At 40.2% G+C, this 22,090-nt stretch overlaps 1 protein-coding gene across 3 annotated transcripts in view; it reads right to left on the reverse strand.

Annotated features, from left to right (window-relative positions):
- Window positions 1-558: 558 nt before the first annotated feature.
- Foxj3 (forkhead box J3) overlaps window positions 559-22,090 on the reverse strand; it is a 104,493-nt gene continuing 82,961 nt past the window's right edge. For all 3 annotated transcript variants that reach the window (XM_057784329.1, XM_057784331.1, XM_057784330.1), the window contains 7 exons: window positions 16,000-16,128; window positions 12,065-12,239; window positions 11,126-11,539; window positions 8,685-8,786; window positions 6,906-7,097; window positions 5,029-5,136; window positions 559-3,403 (listed from right to left, as the gene is read on the reverse strand). In XM_057784329.1, coding sequence (XP_057640312.1) covers window positions 3,288-3,403; window positions 5,029-5,136; window positions 6,906-7,097; window positions 8,685-8,786; window positions 11,126-11,539; window positions 12,065-12,239; window positions 16,000-16,128 — 1,236 coding nt within the window. In that variant the 3' untranslated portion in view covers window positions 559-3,287. The remainder of the gene's footprint in view (window positions 3,404-5,028; window positions 5,137-6,905; window positions 7,098-8,684; window positions 8,787-11,125; window positions 11,540-12,064; window positions 12,240-15,999; window positions 16,129-22,090) is intronic.

Genomic DNA, 22,090 nt, shown 5'->3' on the forward strand with positions numbered 1-22,090 from the left:
AAACACAGACACTGGTGCTCCTGCAGTGTGCACAGGATAACTCAGAAGCTTTGACAGACTACTGCCAGAGTGGTAGGAAAGAAGCTCTGCTCTCTCAGGTGAAAGGAGATTCCATGTCCACATGCAGCTCTACTGCTGAGCCTCTCGGAACCTGCATCCAATGCAGCCCTGAGCAGGGTGTGCACCAGTGTCCGGAGACTAAACGCTGGCATGAAGACCTCTGGAGGCTGACTTCAATGCCTTCTCTCAAGGGGCATTTCTATGTCACTATTCTCCTCCTTACCAGGGAAACTTCCAAGGAGGTGGCGTCTGGGCCAGGTGCTGCTTGCTCCTTGTCCTGGGCAAGTCTATATCACTAAAGGCAGAACTGTGATTCTCTCATCTCTGATTTTTCCTCTGGGAGTTTTCCCCACGTGTCGGCTCAGGAAAGCGATTAAACATCTTTAAGCTTAATGTTAAGGTAGCAATGCATGGGCACAGTCTCAAACGCCTATGGGCTCCATGGCCTGGCCATAGGTTCCAATCTGGCTCTTTCAGCTACAGCAAATGACACAGACCATCAGGTTGCAAATACAGTTATCATAATATATTTATTTTAAGTGCCATCCATGCATATCAGTTCTGGCAGCGACAATCCTAATGACACTTGGGATATTTCTTTACAGCACTAAACGGTTACAAAGAATGGGTGCCACTCACCATCGGCAGAATATGAAATCGTGCAATAGGAAAACTGTAGAAACATTAAAACACTGACTGTCCAACAGCAGCACAGAGAGCAGGTTGTTTCTGCACAAAAGCCAATGCATGTCACCACATATATACAATATAGGTATGTACACATCACCCTCTTGATGAACATATCAAAATACTCTATTCCATTTGAAATTATCCCAAGATTGATTCCCTCCCACTTCAAAGGACATTTGAGAAACATGTATTAAATATTTACATAAACACACAAGAATACATTTACATTTCAGACACTGCCACAAATGCCAGTCGGACTCTTCTCCTGGACAGAGCACCCCATCTGTTTATGTACGTTTATCAGTCTTTACCCCAAAGTCTCCAGTCAATTTAAGCCCAAGGGAACCTGTTCTGTATCATCAATTACCAAGAGAAATGGCCACTAGAGGGACTCTGCACCCACCAGGTAGCCCAGCCTGGCCACAGCCCACTGGGACCTGCTCTGAGCCCTTGGGAACAGGGATCACAGAAGAGTGATGAGTCTGGTCTCAAGTGTCATTGTTGGTTAGTTCAAATATTAATAAATATGTCAATCACTGCAAATCAGTAAATAATTGCCAAATGGGAAATGAACTTCACATAATTTGTATAATCATGATCACTGGTCCTACCCAAGCATTCTGTTTCAGAGACTGCAGTACTCCAACACCCAATTATTTAAAGTGCACACTGCTAGTAGCAATCCTAGTCATGGAGCAGCTGTTTTGGTGTCGAGGAAACAAGAGACTTGGGTAAACTACTGGGAACTCCATCTTCCCATGCTTTCCTCTGCAGGTAGCCATCTCATCTCGCCTGGTCCTTCTGAGAGGAACTGTTGGCTGCTGTTTCAAAATCCTCTGGTGTTCACTAATATGAGGGGCTGGACCTGAGCTTCCTTTTCATGCCAAGTGGGACCCAAACAACAGAGATGCATAAAACTTCTTTCTTCCCAGCCCTCCATGGCTTCCCAGTGATTCATTCAAGGCAACACTCCATTAATAGATAAACAGATCTCTCTCTCTCTCTCTCTCTCTCTCTCTCTCTCTCTCTCACACACACACACACACACACACAATCTTTGTTCAAGTAGAGATCACTCAACCACAGACTTGCTGAGGCTTAGTTAACATGATTTAGCATTGCTGAGCCCAGAGACAACGACAAGCAACTGGTGAGCAGTTATTTCTCCTTGATTTGACAGAATCTATTTACTCATTAAAACAGATTTTTCTCCTGTAAAGAACCAATTAAAAGTCTATTCACTGTGAGGAAGAGAATCTCCTTTCTCCTATTTTCATTATAAAATCAACACATCAACCCATGCAAACTGTGATATACAACGAGACAAAGCAAGTGATAAAAGTTCCAAGGTATTTGTCAGGCTCACACAGACCCAACAACAAGTCACACAGTCTGCATTCAAGACTGAAGCAGACAGTTCCTTCGAGCATTACCTAAGACAATGAGTGAGGACACTGCTGTATAAACCCTGCCTCCATGTACTGTTGCCTAAATAGACTCTGATTCAAGTCCAAGAAATTCCTATGTAGCTATTAAGTCTCCATCAGCAGGAAGGCTAAGTAAGACAGGAAGCGTACTCACCTGGTAAAAGGAGTGATGATAACGAGAATGACAAATGTTTCTGATTGTCTTTGTCTGTAAACTTTTATCCAGAAAAAAAAAAAAAACAAAAAAACCAACCATGCTTCCAGACAAATTTCTCCCTAGTGAACCCAAAAGAGCTGTGCATTCACAGAAAGTAGCAATAAATATTAAAATAACACTTTTGAATAATAAATACTTAAATGAATATGGAGACATTGATTCGTTTGGAAAGCCAAGCAATACCTAGCTTCAATCAGTTCACACATCTCAGAGCTGTTAGAATGCAGCTGAGGAAACACGCTGGCGAGGAACACGCGCTCTACAACTCCCTGTGGACAAGCCTGCTCAGGAACAACAGACCTGCGTGCACTGCGGAGAGCACCAACTCCAGACTCCTTGACTGAACTCGCTAGAATTCATGATTACTCCTATTTTTGAAGATTAAAAAGGAAACTGGGCTTTGGAAAGACCGATTTCCTTTCAGCTCCCTACATTATCTGAAAGCATCCTGCAGAAATGGCCTAACAAGGAATAAAAACTGACAGTAACTTTCTTGTCAAGACACAATAATCCAATTAGAAAAAACTTGAAGCCTTTCAGTAATATTTGTACACATATTTACACATATGTATCTATAAACTGCTTGCAGCAAAATAGGCTCTGTCTGAAAAATCAGTCTGGCACTTGTGGTTAACATCAAACTGACACGAATATGCAAAAAGCTGTCCAAATCACAACAGTTAGGAGCTACAGAGGGCACTGGCGGGAGACAAACATGTAGTTCTTGCTTGGGTCAGGTAAAAGCAGTAAGTTACCCAGCTAGAATCTCTGATTGTCTTCAAAAGTAATTTAGATAGCACTGGTAACATCGCTTTGTTTTCTCATCTGGACTCTGATCCTTCCTTTCACTGAACAGAAAGGATGCTGGAGTCGTCTGTCTTGCAGAAATAAGCCTACACTATTGAATCCCAATCAAAGTCATCCTGGATATCATCTGGAGGCAAAGAGCGCCGCATCTGGAAGGCTTGGGAAGGCATCATGTGCTGCTGGTTCATGGCTCCGTGATGGCCTAGAAAGAAGAAGTCAGTGTCAGCAGGGACCTGGGTAGGGAAGTCAGAAAGAGAACAACTAGCCCCTAGAGCATGCCGTATGTGCTAGGGCATGCCTGGAACAGCGACACTACCCAGAATCCATCAAAAGCCTTCAACAAAACTGGAGGAACAAAGTTGTTCTTCCAGTTCTTATTTTCTAGTAAGGAGAATACGGTTAAAGAAATTGGACAAAACTCCAGGTATACATACATATATTCTCAACACTCAGAGGAGACAGAGGCAGAAGGATCATGGATTCAAGACCAGTCTGGGATACACAGACTGAATCCAAACACACAGATTTAAAGCTAGTTCATCTGTATCTAAAAAAAAAACAGTCTTCTGTTTTATTAGCCTGCAGTAAGGAAGGCATAAGAAAAATGCTGACCGTCATTTAATAAGTCCACTCTTTCTAGTGTGTTTCAATAACATCAATCAATATTATCAGAGGACTGGAGAGATGACTCCACTGTTAGAACTGGAGCACTGGCTGTCCTTTCAGAAGACCCAGCTTCTATTCCCAGCACCCACATGATGGCTTACAACTCCAAGTCCACTGGATCTGACACACTCTTCTGACCTCCTTGGGCAACAGACACTCAAGTGGCACACAGGCAAAACACTCATACGCCTAAATTTTATTTTAATTTAAAAAAAAAGTCATTGGTATACCACTGAAGTTAGACTGGGACATAAGAAAAATTTACTAACAGTGGTCCTTTCTATTATTAGAACTTAATCAAATCCTTTGAAATGCTGTAAAATTCATACTGAAATGTTATTGTTTGTACTCTTAAAAACAAAATTTAAAACTACCTGTCAATTATTTTTCTCGTGGATCTTTTAACATACAATTACAAAATGCTAAGACTTTCAGTGTATCACAATGTGTCTTTATTTAACAAAAGGATAAATCCCTCACTGCATGTCAGGCACTAATTTGATGCCAAAGCAGGAGAATGGCAATCAAACTTCTGGCTTGAGCTCTAGCCACAGTATTGAGGTACCTATGTTCTCTGTGTGTGCACGTGCACACACCATGTATGCGTATAACAGGAGATGCATTGTCACCCTCATCCAGAAAACATCACTGAGTACAGCCCCTTCCTTTCCCACTGCTTGGCATACACAACTCTATCCAGGTCTCATACACCCTCACTGGCAAAGACTGCTTACTGTCTCATTCTCAGAGAGGTAAAGTGAGTGGCAGTGTCGGGACCTGAGTCTTAGTACAACTGCTCATGAGCCTGGGAGTTCTTGGCAGCTTTTCTCTGGACCGCAGTTCCTCATCCAGGCTCCTTCCAGTTTTAACAGCATGCCCTAGTCTCCTGACTACTTGCAACTTATAATACCTTCTGCCTGGGAACTATAGTTGGATTATTTCTTTGGAATCAATGGAAAAGAATCCACAGAAGCAGCTAGTAGAAGCAGGCCTCTGAAAGCTGCATCAAGTTCTGTCAAAGCAAAAAAACCCTTCAAGATACGCTGCACCTCAGGCCGTAAAAAGAGTTCATGCCTTCTCAGAGTAGCCTCATTTTCTACAAGGCAGTTCTAACTTGTCAGTGTTAAACTCTAGGTCCTAAATGTAGTACACAGACACTACCTGCCATCGTAGCTCCTGGAGTGCTGAGCGCCTGTGGGATATGAGGATAACCAGGGGGTGGCATCACCGAGGGAGGGAGATTTTGCCTGGAATCTATGTATAAATTTCCTAATCAAATTAAAAAACAGAAGAAGAGAAAACATGTTACCACTGTCAGCAAAACAAAGCAAGCATAAGAATCTTGATGGTTAAGCCTATTGAAGCCAAGTAGGTAAGGCAATCAGAGTGAGGAGGGAAATGCCTTCTGAAATGTAGTTGGTCTGTGAAACGGTACCTTGCTAGGCACTGAACACACTGGCATAAGCTCATAGGCAAGGACATCTATAATTGTCACTTCATTAATGTTCAAAATTATATCCACGTTCATGACTTCACTTGAACCTCCCACTACCCACACAGACAGGCAGACAGGAATCACCTACTTCTTTCTACACTGGGTCAAAGGAAGCTCAAAATTTTAAGCAGGTTCCCCCAGGGGACAAATCTTGTAGATCCAGGACTTAAAATCCAGGTGTCTTAAGCCGGGCGGTGGTGGCGCACGCCTTTAATTCCAGCACTTGGGAGGCAGAGGCAGGTGAATGATTCGAGACCAGCTTGGTCTACAAGAGCTAGTTCCAGGACAGGCTCCAAAGCCACAGAGAAACCCTGTCTCGAAAAACCAAAACCAAAAAAAAAAAAAAAAAAAAAAAAAAAACCAACCAGGTGTCTTGGCTCAAAAACTCTTTTTACTGCTGCTCACTTCTCTACTGCCCTGGATATTCCCCTTGACTGTTTGAGCAGGCACAGGCTGATTAACTGAGAGGCCAAGACACAAAGCAACAGTAAAGACGTGTATTAGGGCACAACTAAGCCAAGCAAAGGTGACTTTAAATTGTAAATTTAAACAAGTTTGCAGATGAAAAGCACAGACCTCATTTCAATGGAATTTCAGGGGACTCAAGGTATTTTAATTGACAAGAGCCACCAAGTTAGGGTTGGGGTTAACAGCTCGAAAGGGTCAAGTACGAGGTAATCTAGGGAGAAAGGCCATAAAACTAGCCCGCATCCTACTGTCTGGAATCTTGAGAAGGTCATGTCATAGGAACGCTAGTGTCTCACATAACTTACACTTGAATTCAACCAATGCAATGAGACTATAGAGCAACGACTACTATGGTCCCTAAGAAAGAAAGAAAAGCACTAGATTTGGCTGCTCCCAAATTTTCAGTAACTACAGGAAAGCCAAACTTGTACCCAGGCTTGAGATGTCCTCAGAGATGACCTAGTCCAACATCCCTTCTATTCCATACATGGGGAAACAGGAGTAGAGAAGAAATTTGACAGAGGCAGGAACAGACTCTAAGTCTAAGCCCCAGGTCATTACTGCCAAGATAATTTGCTGAAATCCTGTCACATTCCTAACACCTTCACAGGGAAAAATAAAGAAACAAACAAAAATGCCATAATTTCACACTTTTCTATGCCCTCATTACAGAGCCTCACAAACAACCTGACATTGTGTGTATTCTTCAAAAGAATCTTCAACTTTTAATTTTAACATCCTCAGAAGGTTTAACTTTTTGATTTTTGCTGCAAGTCTACACAAATTTAAAGTGAAATAATTTCATAACTATGTTTTTTAGAAAACACAAGCATCTTTTACAGACTTGTTTAATAACAATGAAAAGTTACAGATGACAAAGGCTAGCAGTACAGAACTCACACAATCACAGAAGATAGCCTGCCACCTCAAAATTTGAAAGCCACACTTAAATCATTTGCCATCACTCATTTCTGACAAATAACACAACGTAGATGGGTCAACATCACCCTGAGTGACACGTCACACACCTGTTGCCTAAGACAGTGAATTTATGTATGTGCACATAGAACCATACCTGCCCCAATGTGTTGGGAAGGCTTTGCTGGGTGCATGGCACCATGACAGACGTTCTGTTGAACATTGCTCTGTGAGTGGATAAGGCCAGTCTGTGTGAAGAACTGATTAAGAGAGGAACAGAGATCAGCAAACTGAACCTGATCTAATGACCAGTTCTTGAGATCCGCCTGCCTCATACTCTCCATCAGACCTACAAGGAAAGATGGGAATACAGTGAGCACAACTCTAACACTGCAGGAACACCAATGCAAGTCTTCTCAACCCCCAGTCTCCATCACTCAGGTCCTCTGATGTGGCAGTTGCTTGTACAATGGAAAGTGACATTTTATGATACTTAAGATTACCCAAGGGGCTCATCACAGTCCTAGGTTTGAAACACTCAGACCTGGATTCAATCCCCAAAACCTGCATTTTAAAAAAGGGGCCAGATTTGGTGGTATACTTGTAATCGTGGTGCTTGCTTCCAAAGACAGGTCCTTGGAACTCACTGGCCAGTCAGTCTAGCCTACTTAGTAAGCTCCAGGCCTATGAGAAACCCTGCCTCAAAAAAGGGGGTAGAGCTGTATGAGGGCCTGAGTTTGGATTCCCCAGAACCTGACTAAAAGTGAGTACTGGCACAAGCCTATGAAAACAAAACAAAACATGATGGTCACAACACACGAGGAAAACCACTCTAGGTAAAGCAGTAAGCTTCAGGTTCAACGAGAAACCCTGCCCCCTCCCCCCCCAAAAAAAAGGTGGAGAAAAGTTATCAACCCCTGGCCTGCATGTGTGCAAGCATACCCACACATACCATACATACACACAAATTAGGCCAAAGAGATGGCTTGTTGTGGGATAAGTTTTTGAACATTGTGAAAATGTATCTCTGTCCAAGGTGCTTTCTGATAGGTTTAATAAAAAGCTGAATGGCCAACAGCTAGGCAGTAGAGAATAGGCAGGACTTCCAGGGAAAGGGGGGAACTCGAGAAGAAACTGAGGCACATGGATACAGTATGGAAGAGAAGTAATGAGCTACGTGGCAAAAACAGAATAATATAAACAGGTTAACTGAAATTACATGAGCTAGTTGGGAACATACCTAAGCTAAAGTCAAGCATTCATAGCTAATAAAAAGCCTCTGTGTTGTTATTTGGGGGGCTGGAGGTCTAAATAAAGTCCAATGAGAAAGCTTGCTACAATGGCTCAGCTGATAAAAGTGCTTGTTAGTTCTACTTGTTAGGAGTCTATGGTAGAAGAACAGAATTGATTCCCAAGAATCATCCTCTGATATGTACATATGCACCTTGTGCATATGGATACATGTGTGTGTTGGCACTCCTTATACACATACTAGACACATATAATAAGACATGGGGGGATAAAAGTAAAAGGTGAACCGCACCTGGGGAACAACACTTGTGATTGTCCCATGGCCTCAAAAAGAAAACTGATTCTTTCAAACATGGCTAATATTCCTGCAGAACTCTTATATGTAATGTTTTCCTACATCAACTGGCTAATTTATTAGAAGTTTTTATAAATAATGTCCGTTAACACAACCACTGCCAATGTGTTCTCTCTTCCTCCCCTTCCCCCCCATCTCATTTTTCTATGCTATGTAGTCTATAGCAGGCTTCACTTGTAACAATTCTCCTACCTCTGCTCACCAAATGCTGGAAGAGCAGACATACCAACATACCTGGTAGGAGATGTTGATTTCAACAACAAAGATACAGTGTTTCAGAGAAAACAGATTCATGGTATTTGGTTCTGTGTGAAAGAACCCAACCCTTACCTTGGAACTGGGAAAGGTCTACATCTGACCAGTTAACACTGCTGGCAATTCGACAGCTTTCCTTCAGCATGTCAAGTGTTGCATACCAATCACTTGAAACACCTACAAAGTAATGGTGACAATATTGTTAACTCTGGGATAGCGACTGCTGGAATAATACATACAGAAGACAGTGAGTGGCCTTATTTCTGACACTGGCTGATCCTGTCTAGTTTTAGAAAGGGATATTTACCAATTGTATCAGGCTTTGAATCAACTTCCTCCAAGTTCCATGTCTCTCCATTTTTCAAGTAAAATAAAGACAACACCGACAGGTAGTGTAAGATCCTGGCAATGAACTTAAGGTTTTAATACTGGTCTTCTAATCTCTAGTCTGACAGTCTGCAAATAGCCTTATCACCTTAAAAACAAAACTTGGTGCTAGCCCTTTTCATCTGTACAGTATAAATAATGACCAGGAAGGGAAACTCTCATGCAAATGAGTGTTCTTGCCTCTTTCAAATTTCATTTTCCTACTTTGTAGCTGACCTCAGAAGATGCATTGTTGTTGGGGATAATGATCATGGAAGAGCATTTGCCTAGTGTATGGTGAGGCCATAGATTCAATCTCCTACACTACCAAAAAGTTATTCTCTTCATAAGTTATAATGGACAGTTTCTATTTAGAAGCAACATAGTATAAGCAAATGCTCCAACCTATGGGAGTGATAGGATTATACAGTGAAAGGGGCCGGGTGGTGGTGGCGCACGCCTTTAATCCCAGCACTTGGGAGGCAGAGGCAGGCGGATCTCTGGGAGTTCGAAGCCAGCCTGGTCTACAAGAGCTAGTTCCGGGACGGGCACCAAAGCTACAGAGAAACCCTGTCTCGAAAAACAAAACAAAACAAAAACATACAGTGAAAGGGGCTGCTAACAAGCTTAGGCAACCTCAGGAACCAGAAAGTCCTCAACACAGTCTTCCAGAAGTGAGTAAATGCTACCCACTAAATAAGCATTGCTGGCTTTAGTCCTTTTTGACTATCTGGTGTTATGGGTGTCCAAATCACCCACTCGCAGTGTCATCTTATGCAAATGGATTCAGTTCTCTTGAGCTGCACTTTGCCTATTTATAGACTTTGCTAAGTTATACTTGATTTGGAAGAATAATAATGTATCTGGGTTGTCTAGTACACAATGAGTACCCAAGTAGCTTCCGTTCCTGCTCTCATCCTTCCATTCCTCTCTATTAAAGAAAATTTGTTTAGCCCCGCCTCATACACATGGAATATATAATTCACTGGAATGTATCAGAGCCGCTGAGATTACTTCTACCTCTCTCTGTCAGGTCCACTGGCAAAGAAGTCTGATGAGAGTGCCAATTGTTGATTCTAACTGGACTTTTTCTCTCTAGCACCACAGGCTTCTATTTCCTGAAACCGCCCAATCTGTCATTAACCATTCTCTGAGACATACGAATAACAAGCTTAAGTTTTTGAAGACTATATAAATATTTACAAGGCATACAATTCCATTTTTCTTGTCCCTAAAAGAGCTTTAATTCTACAATACAACTTTCTCATGGCATTTATCTAAAAATAACTGCAAAATATCTAAGAAATATTTCAATAAGACAGAAAATTTTCAATTATAGAGTCTACTTAACTTGGAAAATAAAACCAACCATTAAAGTCAAATAAAAAATTTAAAAAGTTATTTGTTCAATAGACTCTTTATTTTTTGTTTGTTTTTGTTTTTTTTTGAGACAAGGTTTCTCTGTAGCTTTGGTGACTGTCCTGGAACTAGCTCTTGTAGACCAGGCTGGCCTCAAACTCACAGAGATCCATCCGCCTGGCTCTGCCTCCCAAGTGCTGGGATTAAAGGCGTGAGCCACCACCGCCTGGCTGTTCAATAGACTCTTAAAATACTCATTTTAAAATATTCATTTCGATTTTTTTGTTTGTTTTAGTAAAATAGAAGGTAAACATAGGTTTGAGACTAGCTCAGACCGCCTGTTGAGAAACTCCTAAAAAAAATAAAAACAAGTAATTTATTCTAAATCATAAGAGCTGTAAAATAAAGATTCAAATAGAGGTCTTTATGGCATAACTTGTGATGCTTCTTGTACACTTACATAGACTCACAGGAGTGCAAATAGATCACACATTCCAGTCATTCAAATCTCACTAAAAGTAGTGGCAGGGGCAATACAAGAATATAAGCAAAATTTGTAAGGCTGAGTTTGCCTATGCTGATGCATTTTAATTAAGGAAATTTATAGGTCACCCATGGGTTGAATAAGATGAAATGAATACATATGAATATATATATATAGTTTACTACTATAGTAAAGAAAGAGAAAAGGGAACAAGTAAAAAAGGTTTCAGTAGTAAGTTCTGCACGAGGCCCAAATAACAAAGGACAGGTCTAATTCAGTTATTCAAACATAAGCAGAAGAAACTTACCAGAATTACAGGATACCTGTTGTGGGGGTGGGGGTGGCTGATGTGCTAATGTCTGGTGCTGATGGTTTGGATGATGCTGTATGTGCTGATGTGGAGAGGGGTGCTGGGAATGAGGCGGCTGGAGCTGGCTGTGTTGCTGTGGGTGTGATGCTGGGTGCTGGGGACGCTGTGGGTGTTGTGGTAAACCATGCGGTCGATGGGGTGTGTGTGGAGAGGGCTGTGTGTGCATTTGGGGGTGGGACAGTGAGACCTGTGCAACCGAATTACTGCCTGTGGCATTGAGGCCACTGTGACTGTTGGGCAGGCTGCTTTGGTTACTGTGTGGGTGAGAGCTCACTGTACTGCTAGGAGAGTGCTGATAGGAACATGAAGTGTGGGGCTGCTGGGAAGATTCGGAAGGGATGCTCATCAAACCTAAAACAGAATAAGAGCATTCACGGTTAGATTTCCTTCTATCTTATGACACTTGCAGTAGAATTATTTACAAAGCAAGGCATTCATATGTAAGAAAGCAATACATGAATACATGCACTCAAGTACACACATACACAGTTTTTTAAAACTGCCATAAATAAACCCACAAACATGGTGATAAACTCCAGGGGCTTCTCAGTGCTAATGCTAGTCAGAATGAAAAGAAAACCCATGTATTCTTGTGGTGTAACCACTACACTCCAACATCCCATACGCCACAGGTGTGGTGTGAGAATCCTTCAGCACGGTGCTCTAGGACACCTTCGTAATCAAGTCAACTATGCATACAAGCTGAAATGAATGTGTCATTCCTTTGCCACAACATAAATATACACAGAAATCAGTAAGCCACAAGAGGCGTAATAAATCTTACCCAAACCTCATTGTAACTGTTCTAAAATTAAGCAAGTCTAACACCTAGTCTGTGTTAAATTAAAACATCTATATTACCAAAAAGAAGCTCACCTTGTTGACTGAGTGACTGCTCAAAAACTGACTTATAAAGACTCCGAAATGAGGCACTGAGATCTTCAAAATTATATTCTGTGAAAAGCAGTTGTTTATCTCGTTCTGGAAGATTATACTGTGGCTGCTGCTGAGGCGTTAATGATTGAGAGACTGGTTCTGGATGATTAGTCACCTAATAAAAGACAACAATGAATATAATGGCTTGACATTAGTGTCAACCTGAAATTCAGTCAATCACCTCAGCCTATGGCTTTCCCATCTTTTACCCAGGCACACCTTTGAAGGGTCATAGGAAAATCACTGGCACGAATCTTGAGGAACCACAGAAATCCAATCCAGCTTCCACTTGCACAAGCAAGACAGTAAGTTCAAAGAAATTCAATGACTTTTGTGAAGACAATGCAAGTGAGAGACAAGCTGAGACTGGAATTCTCCGTCTCTCTGCATCGTGATTTCCACAGACTGCACTATACTATAAAGCTACCAAATCCTGCTTCCATCTCTCTGTATCATCTTCATGTAAGTTCAAATACCATCAGCAGACACAGGACACTGACCAAAACAACATTCATCGATTTTAGAAGGAACTGAAGGGAACATGAATGGAAGAGATAAACAATACAGAAGACTGGAGGGCCTGTCCAGCACGTGCAATACCCCAACAACAATCCTAATACTAACTCTGTCCCCCTAAAGAAACCCAAACAATGACTCCCAAATCTGCAAACCCAAAGGAGATCCTGAGTTATACAGATAGCATAGATATACCACCAAGACCTCAAAAAAATAAGAAGCACTGAGTGTATGTTAAGTTTAAAGGGCATATTTGTTCATTTATGCTTGGGTCAGTTAGCTGCCTACATGACATGTCATATATGCAATCATGAGCCCCTTGAATTCTAGCAGGCCTAGGATAATATGGAGAGTGCAGGGAAGCTCAGAGGTCATTTAGTCTGGTATATACAATTGTGAACAAGAATCAGCTCTGAAAACTGTACAACCTGAAATGAGATTTTTTAAAAAATAACTACATACCTTTCATTTTTTTGCCATGTTAGAGATGGAACCCAAGGCAAATGCTCTGCCAATGAGTTACATCTACAGCCCTTCATCAACTGTATTTTTGAAGGATTCTACCAAAAAGTGATAAACTACCATTTGTTTAGTGTTCTGTAATTTAAGGTCTGTATATTTACTAAAAATTTAGTTATTCAAAATGATGCTCATATGGCATTTGCAATAATAAGGAAAATATTAATTTTCTTTTTTTCTTTGGTTTTTCTAATTCTAGTTCCAAGAGATCTAAAGACCTCCACATGTATATCCAGACACATATGAACACAAAATATCCATACACATAAGATAAAAATAAACCTCTTTAAATTTTAAATTTTTTTATGAAGAGGAATAACTCCATCAGCTGCATCCTGGTAACCTTACACATGACCACACAAATTATAAAGGAAAAGTCCATGGGCAGAATTTTAATGTCATACTCTGATAATTCTCAAACATGACAAGAAGTGGTTTTGTGAAGGGTGCCTTATCTTGTGAGTTAACCATGGGGCAGCTTCTCATTGGTCTCCCTGGCTCAGTGAGGGACAGGTTTGTCTTGACTCCCAAAATGGCTATTACTGCAAGATATAAAACTATTCAACTGCCATATAAAATCCATCGCTCCACTAGAGAACCCATTATTCATGCTGTCTGCACATGGGTAGTCTGGTTTGATATTGCCATGTGAGATGTAGGAACTGACATCATTCTGATCTGCTTACACTGCACAGTATTAATTACCTATAATTATACACTTTTTAAGTTTTATGCAGATTTTTTTGTTTTAATCAGACATGGTTTCTGTGTGGAGTCCTGGCTATCCTAAAACTCACTCTGTAGACCGGGCTGTCTAAAATTCACAGAGATCTGTCTGTCTCTGCCTCCCAAGTACTGGGATTAAAAGTGTGCTTCACCACCGCCTAGTCCTTTATGTAGATTCTTAAACTAATCTATGTAAGTAATAAAACTGCTTAATCACATATAAATTATCTTCTAAGACTACAGACTTGTACCACAGAGCACTGTCCACTGTTGCTAAGAAGTATCTGACTGACACTTTGTTGGATTTTTGCTGTTGTTTTTGGTTTTTCAAGGCAGGGTTTCTCCGTGTGGTCCTGGCTGTCCTGGAACTCACACTGTAACCCAGGTTGGCCTCAGACCCAAGAGATCCATCTGCTTCTGCTGGTATTCAAGGTGTATGCCGCCACCACCTGACAACACTTTGTTGTTAAATGAAAGCAGCAGTCTGTAATGCCTAGTTGAGCAGTCTGATACTCACACAACAGGTGTGACATGCTAGTTCTTTTGTCCTCTAGTCTGAGGAATGTTGTTGCCCCTCCCCTCCCCCAACCCCCTTTCTCATAGACAAGGTCTCAGGTATCCCAGCCTTAATCTGAGCTCATAATATACCTGAGACTGGCATTTTAGCTTCTGATCCTCCTTCCACCACATCCCAAGTACTGGGATTACAGACCGGTACTACCTGCCCAAATTTAAGGCTTCATGCATGCTAGACGAGCACTCTATCAACGGAACTACAGTTTCAGATCCAATAATGTTTAATGCTTTCTTTTATGTTATAATACTAAGCCCTAATCTTTGATTTCTTTGGTATCAAGACACTTGACACTTAAGCAACTAAAAATCATTAAATGTTTGCTTACTAACAATTTCTTCATTTCTTTAATCACCTAAGTACAGTAGGCTCTCCACATCTGTGGGTTCCATGTCTGTGGATTCAACCAAACAGATAAAAAATATTTTGGGGGAAATTCTTTTGTCGTGTACATTATAATAGGTATTTAAGTCATTGAAAGAGGATTTAAAATAAGTGAACTGTGTAGGCCACATGCAAGCACTATACCATTACATACAAGGGACATGCACGTTGTGTTAGGTAGGTTTTTGTCAACTTGATACATCTGAGAAGAGGGAACCTCAATTGAAAAGGTGTCTCCATTAGACTGGCCGATGGGGCATTTTTTTTTTATTTATTTATTTATTTTTTTTTAAACTAACTACTGTAGGGGAAGGTCCTGGCCCACTGTCAGTAGTGTTTCCTCTGGGCTGGTGCTCCTGGGTGCTAAAAGAAAACAAGCTGAGCAAGCCATGAGGAGTAAGTCACTAAGCAGCACTCCTCTGTAGCTGCGACTTCAGTTCCTGCCTACTGGGTTTCTGCCTTGATTCCCTATAGTGGACTGTATGCTCTAAGAAAATAAACCTTCTCTTCCCCAATTTGCTTTTGGTCATGGTATAACAACAGAAACCTAACTAGAACAAGCATTTTTTGATTTTCATACCTACTGGTGAAGAAGAGAGGCTTTGTATCTTTGTCCTGTGTGCTTTTCCTATTAGAACAATGAACAGCATGTTGTATAACTCTTGGGGCCTATACTGTTTAACAGGAAGGACTGTAACCATATCTTCCAAAAAGAATGTCTGATAACCCAAAGGTCATCTTCTTATAAGAGGTAACAAATGAGTACAAATGTAAGAATATTTATACACAAGTCCCTCACACCATGGCTTTATTTTCCAGACTGAAATAAAAAAAAAAAAAAAAAGACTGTTCTACTGGCTGAATTTATTAACTGAGTAGAGAGAAATACCCATTTCATCTTTCTTTCACTTATTTTATTTATATGTAAGTGCTGGTATGCATGCATGTGCCATGACACACATGTGGAGGCCAGAGGATAACTTGAAGGTATCAGTTCTTTCCCTGCACCATGTGGATTCTGGGGATAGAATTCACGGAGCTACCTCATTAGCCCACATCTTTATTTTTTTTTTAAAGTTGGCATTTAATGTATGCTTGGTTGGATTTCTGTACTAAATGAATATCTAACAAAGAAACTAACTTCATCAGGACTTACCGGTGTATAACTATGCACACTTCCAACACTGTTCAAATTAACAGACGCCAAACTCTGGTCTGAGAGACTGTTGTTAAGGCTGCTGCGTGGACTATCACTGCCGTCCTGATCAGTGTTGTACAATGTTACCTGGAATGTAAAGAAAAGCAGCAACTGAATACACAGCTCCTACAGTGAAGAGGGCTATAAAGCAGCACTACAAAACCAAAACTGACCCTACAGCATAAAACAAAATGCCAGTGGTCTTTCCTTCAGGGTCTGTGCCAATTCCAAGTTCAAATGTTAATTCCTTAATCACTACCATGAAACAATTTTCTTACTGTTCTCAATCTAAAGAACATACCTGTCTAGAACATAAACAAAATGTAGCAGGTATAATTAGTAAATATTTAATATCAGAAGGTAATAAAAAATCTATCATGTGTAGATATGTGTGGTAGATGTGTCCACACATGCAAGTGTGTTCCTGTGGTGGTATTTTGTTTGTGGTCTGGCAAAAGTTTGCCTGAAGATCAGAGTGTGGAGCAAGCCACTAGCCATAGAGGCCAGGCAGTGGTGGCACACACCTTTAATCCCAGCACTTGGGAGACAAGAGACAGAGAGATCTCTGTAAATTCAAGGCCACCCTGATATTCCTGAGACTGATCGAGTCTAACAGAGAAACAGAGCCAGGTAGTGTGGCTCACACCTTTAACCCCAGTACTTGGGAGTCACACACCTTTAATCCCAGCACTAGGGATAGAGGTGAAGTGAAGAAGGAATTTATGGCTGGCGAAGAGAATAATATAAGGCAGGAAGAGACAGGAGCTCAAGGCATTCTGTCTGAGAAAGCACTCATTCAGTCTGATGATTCATAGAGATAGGATTGCCCCTCCGGTCTGAGGTAGAGGTATGAACTCTCTAGTGGCTGTCTGCTCTTCTCTGATCTTTCAGCTTTCACTCCCTAATATCTGACTCCGAGTTTTTATTATTAAGACAAACTAGAATTCACACTACATGTTCCCTTTTAAGAAAAATTTCAAAAGCATCACAGTGTTTCTTAAATTAAAAACCCATAAAACTATGGATATTTGATATTTTTAATTGGCATATATGGCATACTGAAAATTGTAACAATTTATAATTGATTAACTCACTTAAATAGGCATTAACCCAATTTACATGCTAACATTAAAATGTTCATTCCAGTAAAAGAAGTAAAATGAAAAGAGTGATGTTCTACATCTTTGTAAATTCTCGGTGTCTGACTTGATAGGAAACGCCTAGCTTCTCATTAGCTGCTTCAATATGCAGTCAGTTGATGTGCTGCTTTAAGTGCAAGCACAAAAAGCATTAATGAACTCATGTAACTATGGATAATCTTTGACACATCAAAACATGCCACATTGCCGGGCGGTGGTGGCGCACGCCTTTAATCCCAGCACTCGGGAGGCAGAGGCAGGCGGATCTCTGTGAGTTCGAGGCCAGCCTGGTCTACAAGAGCTAGTTCCAGGACAGGAACCAAAAACTACGGAGAAACCTTGTCTCAAAAAGTTTAAAAAAAAAAAAAAAGCCACATATCAAGTTTTAAAAAACTGAAGTTGAAATATGGAATTAGAAACCATGGCATTAAATTTTTTATACTTAGTCAAATCTGTTCTACCTTGAACTTTGAAATAACTGCAAATTATTATCTATATGTAATGTTATCTGTATGTATGTAACATCATCTGGAATACAATTTCTTAAATCATCTCCTAAGTGTTGACATATTTCACTATCACATCTGTTAACACCACCCCAATCCCATTAGAAACTGAAATATCTTAGCGATGAGAAGGCGGCAGACTCACTGTAGTGGAGTCTCCTAAAATTCAAGGTCTTTCATTTGAAAGCTTGGATTTTACCTTAAGAATCAGTCAATACTGACTGTTTTTCCTGAAGTAGCAGCATTGCTATGTTCATTTGTAAAATATTATTTGCCAACACTGAAACTAAATAATCTGTTACAGTTGTTCTTCCAAATGAAAACAGAAATCCATGAACATGACAGCTCCCAACTCAACCACACACATGCTTTTTTTAAAAAATACTCATTGTACTCAGTAAAGTATTTCTGCATTCTCCCCCACGGAATGCTAAACATGCATGTGCTCCATGGGAACAATTCAGTACAACTATTTTCCCTGCTATACCAAATTAAACCTAGTTTTAAGTTTTGTTTAGCTTGAGATCTGTGGCAGTGGAGAATATAAAGACCTACTAGTATGGAGGGTGCTGGTACCTCAATTAGGCTAAAATGCAGTAGACTAATGTTATCTACCACTGGTTTGGGCACACCAGTGAAAAACAAATACAAAAACAACAAGTATGTTATTATGAAGCCAGCTCTAACGTCAATGGACTCATGACAAAGGACTGAGTTACGTGGACATCCAGAGCTGACACCACCTCACTGTTTTCCCCAAGCCTTGCTGGTGCTCCTCCTCACCATCCATGTCAGCGGCCCCATCTGTTCTATGATATGGACCATCTACAACTACTGATAGGTTTTTTTTGTTTTTGTTTTTCTGTTTTTTAGACAAGGTTTCTCTGTAGCTTTGGTGACTGTCCTGGAACTAGCTCTTGTAGACCAGGCTGGCCTCGAACTCACAGAGATCCATCCACCTGCCTCTGCCTCCTGAGTGCTGGTATTAAAGGCATGAGTCACCACCCCCTCCCCCAATAACCTGACAGGTTTTTCTATTTTAGAATTATTTATGGTTACTCCTTCACAATGCCTTGTTTCCTATTGCGTTATCTGCTCAAAATATTACTGCTTTCCTCCTATTAATATTTTATCTGATTGAGAACTTTATCTTTTATAATTTAGACTTCAGAGCTATGTAAAATTATTTTTCTACACAGAAGACGATTTTCCCTTGTACATTTAATGAAGACATTGCTGGATTTATTCAAAGAGTCTATATCTATTCTTATGTTAGTACCACAATTTCATTTATAGTAGGCGTTCTCTTGCTTAATATCTGGAAGAACAAATTCTCCTTTAAGTTTGTGTGTACAGACTAGAGTACCTCAGGTGCCAACATCAGCAATGTTATCTTCTTCTTTGTGACAGTGATTCTCACTGACTTAGTTTAGTATGAATATGAAATACCCCCCTCCAGACTCACATATTTAGCACTTGGTCCCTGGCTAGTGGTGCCATTTGGGAAGGTTGTGAGGCCTTCAGGGATTGTGAACAGTGCCACACCACTTTCTGCTTTCTGAATGCTGATGCAATGTGACCAGCTTGGCCTCTGCTGCCACGACATCCCCACATGAATGCAAATCCTCAAATTTTTTCTAGTCAGGTATTCTGTCACACGAATGAGCAAGTACTATACTACAAGAGGCAATTGCCTTACCAACTGAGCTGTTCCCTAGGCCCACATTTTCTTTTTGGCCATTTGGCTTCCCACATTCTCAATCTGTCTCATCCTTCCATCAGTCCTTCCATCGATCCTTTCTCCTTCCCTCCCTCTCTAAAAGCACATCAGGATTTTGACTGGCATCACATCAGTATTAACTGGGAAAAACTGACTTCTTTACAATAGTCATCTACATAAAGATTGTGTGTTTAGTTATAGCTTTATTTTCTGTCAATAATAATTTAAAATTTCATGTATAATTCATCTTTTATTTAATTCTAGGTACTTGGCATAGTTTAATGCTAATTTAAATGTCTCCCTTAAAATATCCTGAGCCACTGAGATATCTCAATGGAAAAATTATACGTAGGCCAAGTATAATGACCTAATTTTAAACTCTAGAACCCTCATGGTGGGAGGAGAAAACTCCAGAAAGTTGTCCTCTGACCTCCACACATGTGCAATGGTCTGTGCGTCCATCTTCCTTCCCACAGTTAATTAACATACTTTTTTAAAAAAAAAATTCTGTCTGTGGATAGTTATAGAAATACAACTGATTTCTAAGATCAAATACTGGTCTACTATCAAGAGAGTTTACAAATTTACATCTTAAAACACTATCACTTTATCTGTACAAGCTTGAGCTCTCTATGTAAACAATCAAGTTATCCATGAATGACAACTCAACAGCTTCTTTTATCTCCCCATATGTCTACATAATATCTTCAACATGTCTTTTAGCTTCTCTGTGAACAGCATTCATAACAGTCTTAATAATCGTTCCTAGACTAGTTGTACCATCCATGTTATTTCAGGTCTGACTGTGAAATTCTCCACATTACTGGATGTTTTCTTCCTTCCTACTTCTCTGCCTGGCCCCTTCTTTTGCGAGACCAGTGCTGGCCTGCAGGTATGCATCACCACGCCCAGCTACTGCCTGGTACTTTCTTACCTCATACAAGACATTATGACTTTCACCTTTTCCAGACATGTGTTTTTATGTCCTCATAAATGTTCTCTGGCTTCTCGTTTATTGAATAGTTACCTCTATTTCACTGACTTCTCATTTTATTACCATCATCCTTCACTTCGTTTGTTTTGCTTGTTTTCAGACACTTAAGTCATTAATACTTAACCTTTGTGAGCCCTATTATACATAACTGAGGCTATTCTTTGTATCTCACAGGCTTAAGTCACTTGTATTTTTCATTAACTTTCGAGTATTTTCCAATTTATGTCTTATTTCTATGATCCTTAAGAGCCTACTGTTTTACAAATTCTGGAGAAACTTTCTGACTATCCTTTTGCTATGACTTCTAAGCCTAATTCTACTGTAATAAAAATACAATCTGTATGGTTATTAATACGTCTTCCAAATTTGCCGGGGCCTTCTTTATGACCTAAGATAAATCATCATTATATGATTGATTTTGGTAACTACTACATATTTTGCAACTGTTATAATTTAGATTTTCTAATTTGGGTTCAAATTTCCTACAACTCTAATGTAATTTGTTGTTGTTGTTGTTGTTTGCTATTGTGATCTTGATTTTCTTGTTCTGAGTTTATAAACATGTTAAAAGCTAGGTAGTGGTGGCACAAGCCTTTAATTCCAGCACTCGGGAGGCAGAGGCAGGTGGATCTCTGTGAGTTCGAGGCCAACCTGGCCCAAGAGAGGCTCCAAAGCTACACAGAGAAACCCCGTCTCGATCCCCCCCAAAAAACATGTTAAAATCTACCATTATAAATAATGATCTGTCTATTTCCTCTTTCGATCCTGTCAGTTTTTGAGGGTATGATATTAGATGCATACAAATATTTATCGGTTCATACTAAAATACAAATACCCCTTATAAAATACAAATTTTCACTTAAGATGTATCTTTTATAAGTAGTGCCAAGGTGAACTTTTCTTCCCCTAACCAGTCTAAAAGCCTTTGTCTTTAAAGTTAACTATTGTTTGTATTTACATTTCATGTTATTTCTGGTAAAACCAGATTTAAATGCTTTTTGTTTTCTTTTTTTTTCTTTCCCTTCCTATTTCTGAGATTTATTATATTTCCTTATTCCATTGGGAAATTCTTTTATTGGTTTTTAAAATAATCTGCAGCAGTGATTTATAAAGGTATGGGACTTTGATCAGTAATTTGTGGGAAATTATAGCTCTGGATGATATCCAAATAGAATGTGGCTGTCTTCTACCAAGAATACTCACACACCACTCTACAAACAGCTGAGGCTAGTCTGTCATGGTCTGTGTTTAGTCAGAGAACAAACTCTAGCCAATATAACTTGATATTCACCACAGCTCTTACTAACTGAAATGCAATTTTTGCCCCCTGGAAAGACTGCTAGATTCTGGCTACTTTCTTTATAAATCTGAGCCCAAACTCGTAGAATTTGGACTTAATAAATACTTAAAAGTGGATATTGCTTACAGAAACCTCAACTCCCAATGGTTCTCAGGATCTTGTCTCCTCCTAAATATCCATTCATTTCACAGTCTGCTCCCTCAGGCTTCTGCAGCCCTCACTCATGCCTGCTCAAGGCTGCTGTTCCTCCGACATCTGTCATGAATTGGTAAGATATGTCCCAAAGGACAATTTTATCTCGCCCCACATATTTGCATGGTCCCTGAATCACTAGCTGTCTATCTCCATTGCCTCCTTCCTCTTCGGCCCCTCAGGTACATGTGCAAGTGT

This window comes from Chionomys nivalis, chromosome 11, assembly GCF_950005125.1.
Source record: "Chionomys nivalis chromosome 11, mChiNiv1.1, whole genome shotgun sequence".
In the NCBI taxonomy this organism is placed as follows: Eukaryota; Metazoa; Chordata; class Mammalia; order Rodentia; family Cricetidae; genus Chionomys; species Chionomys nivalis.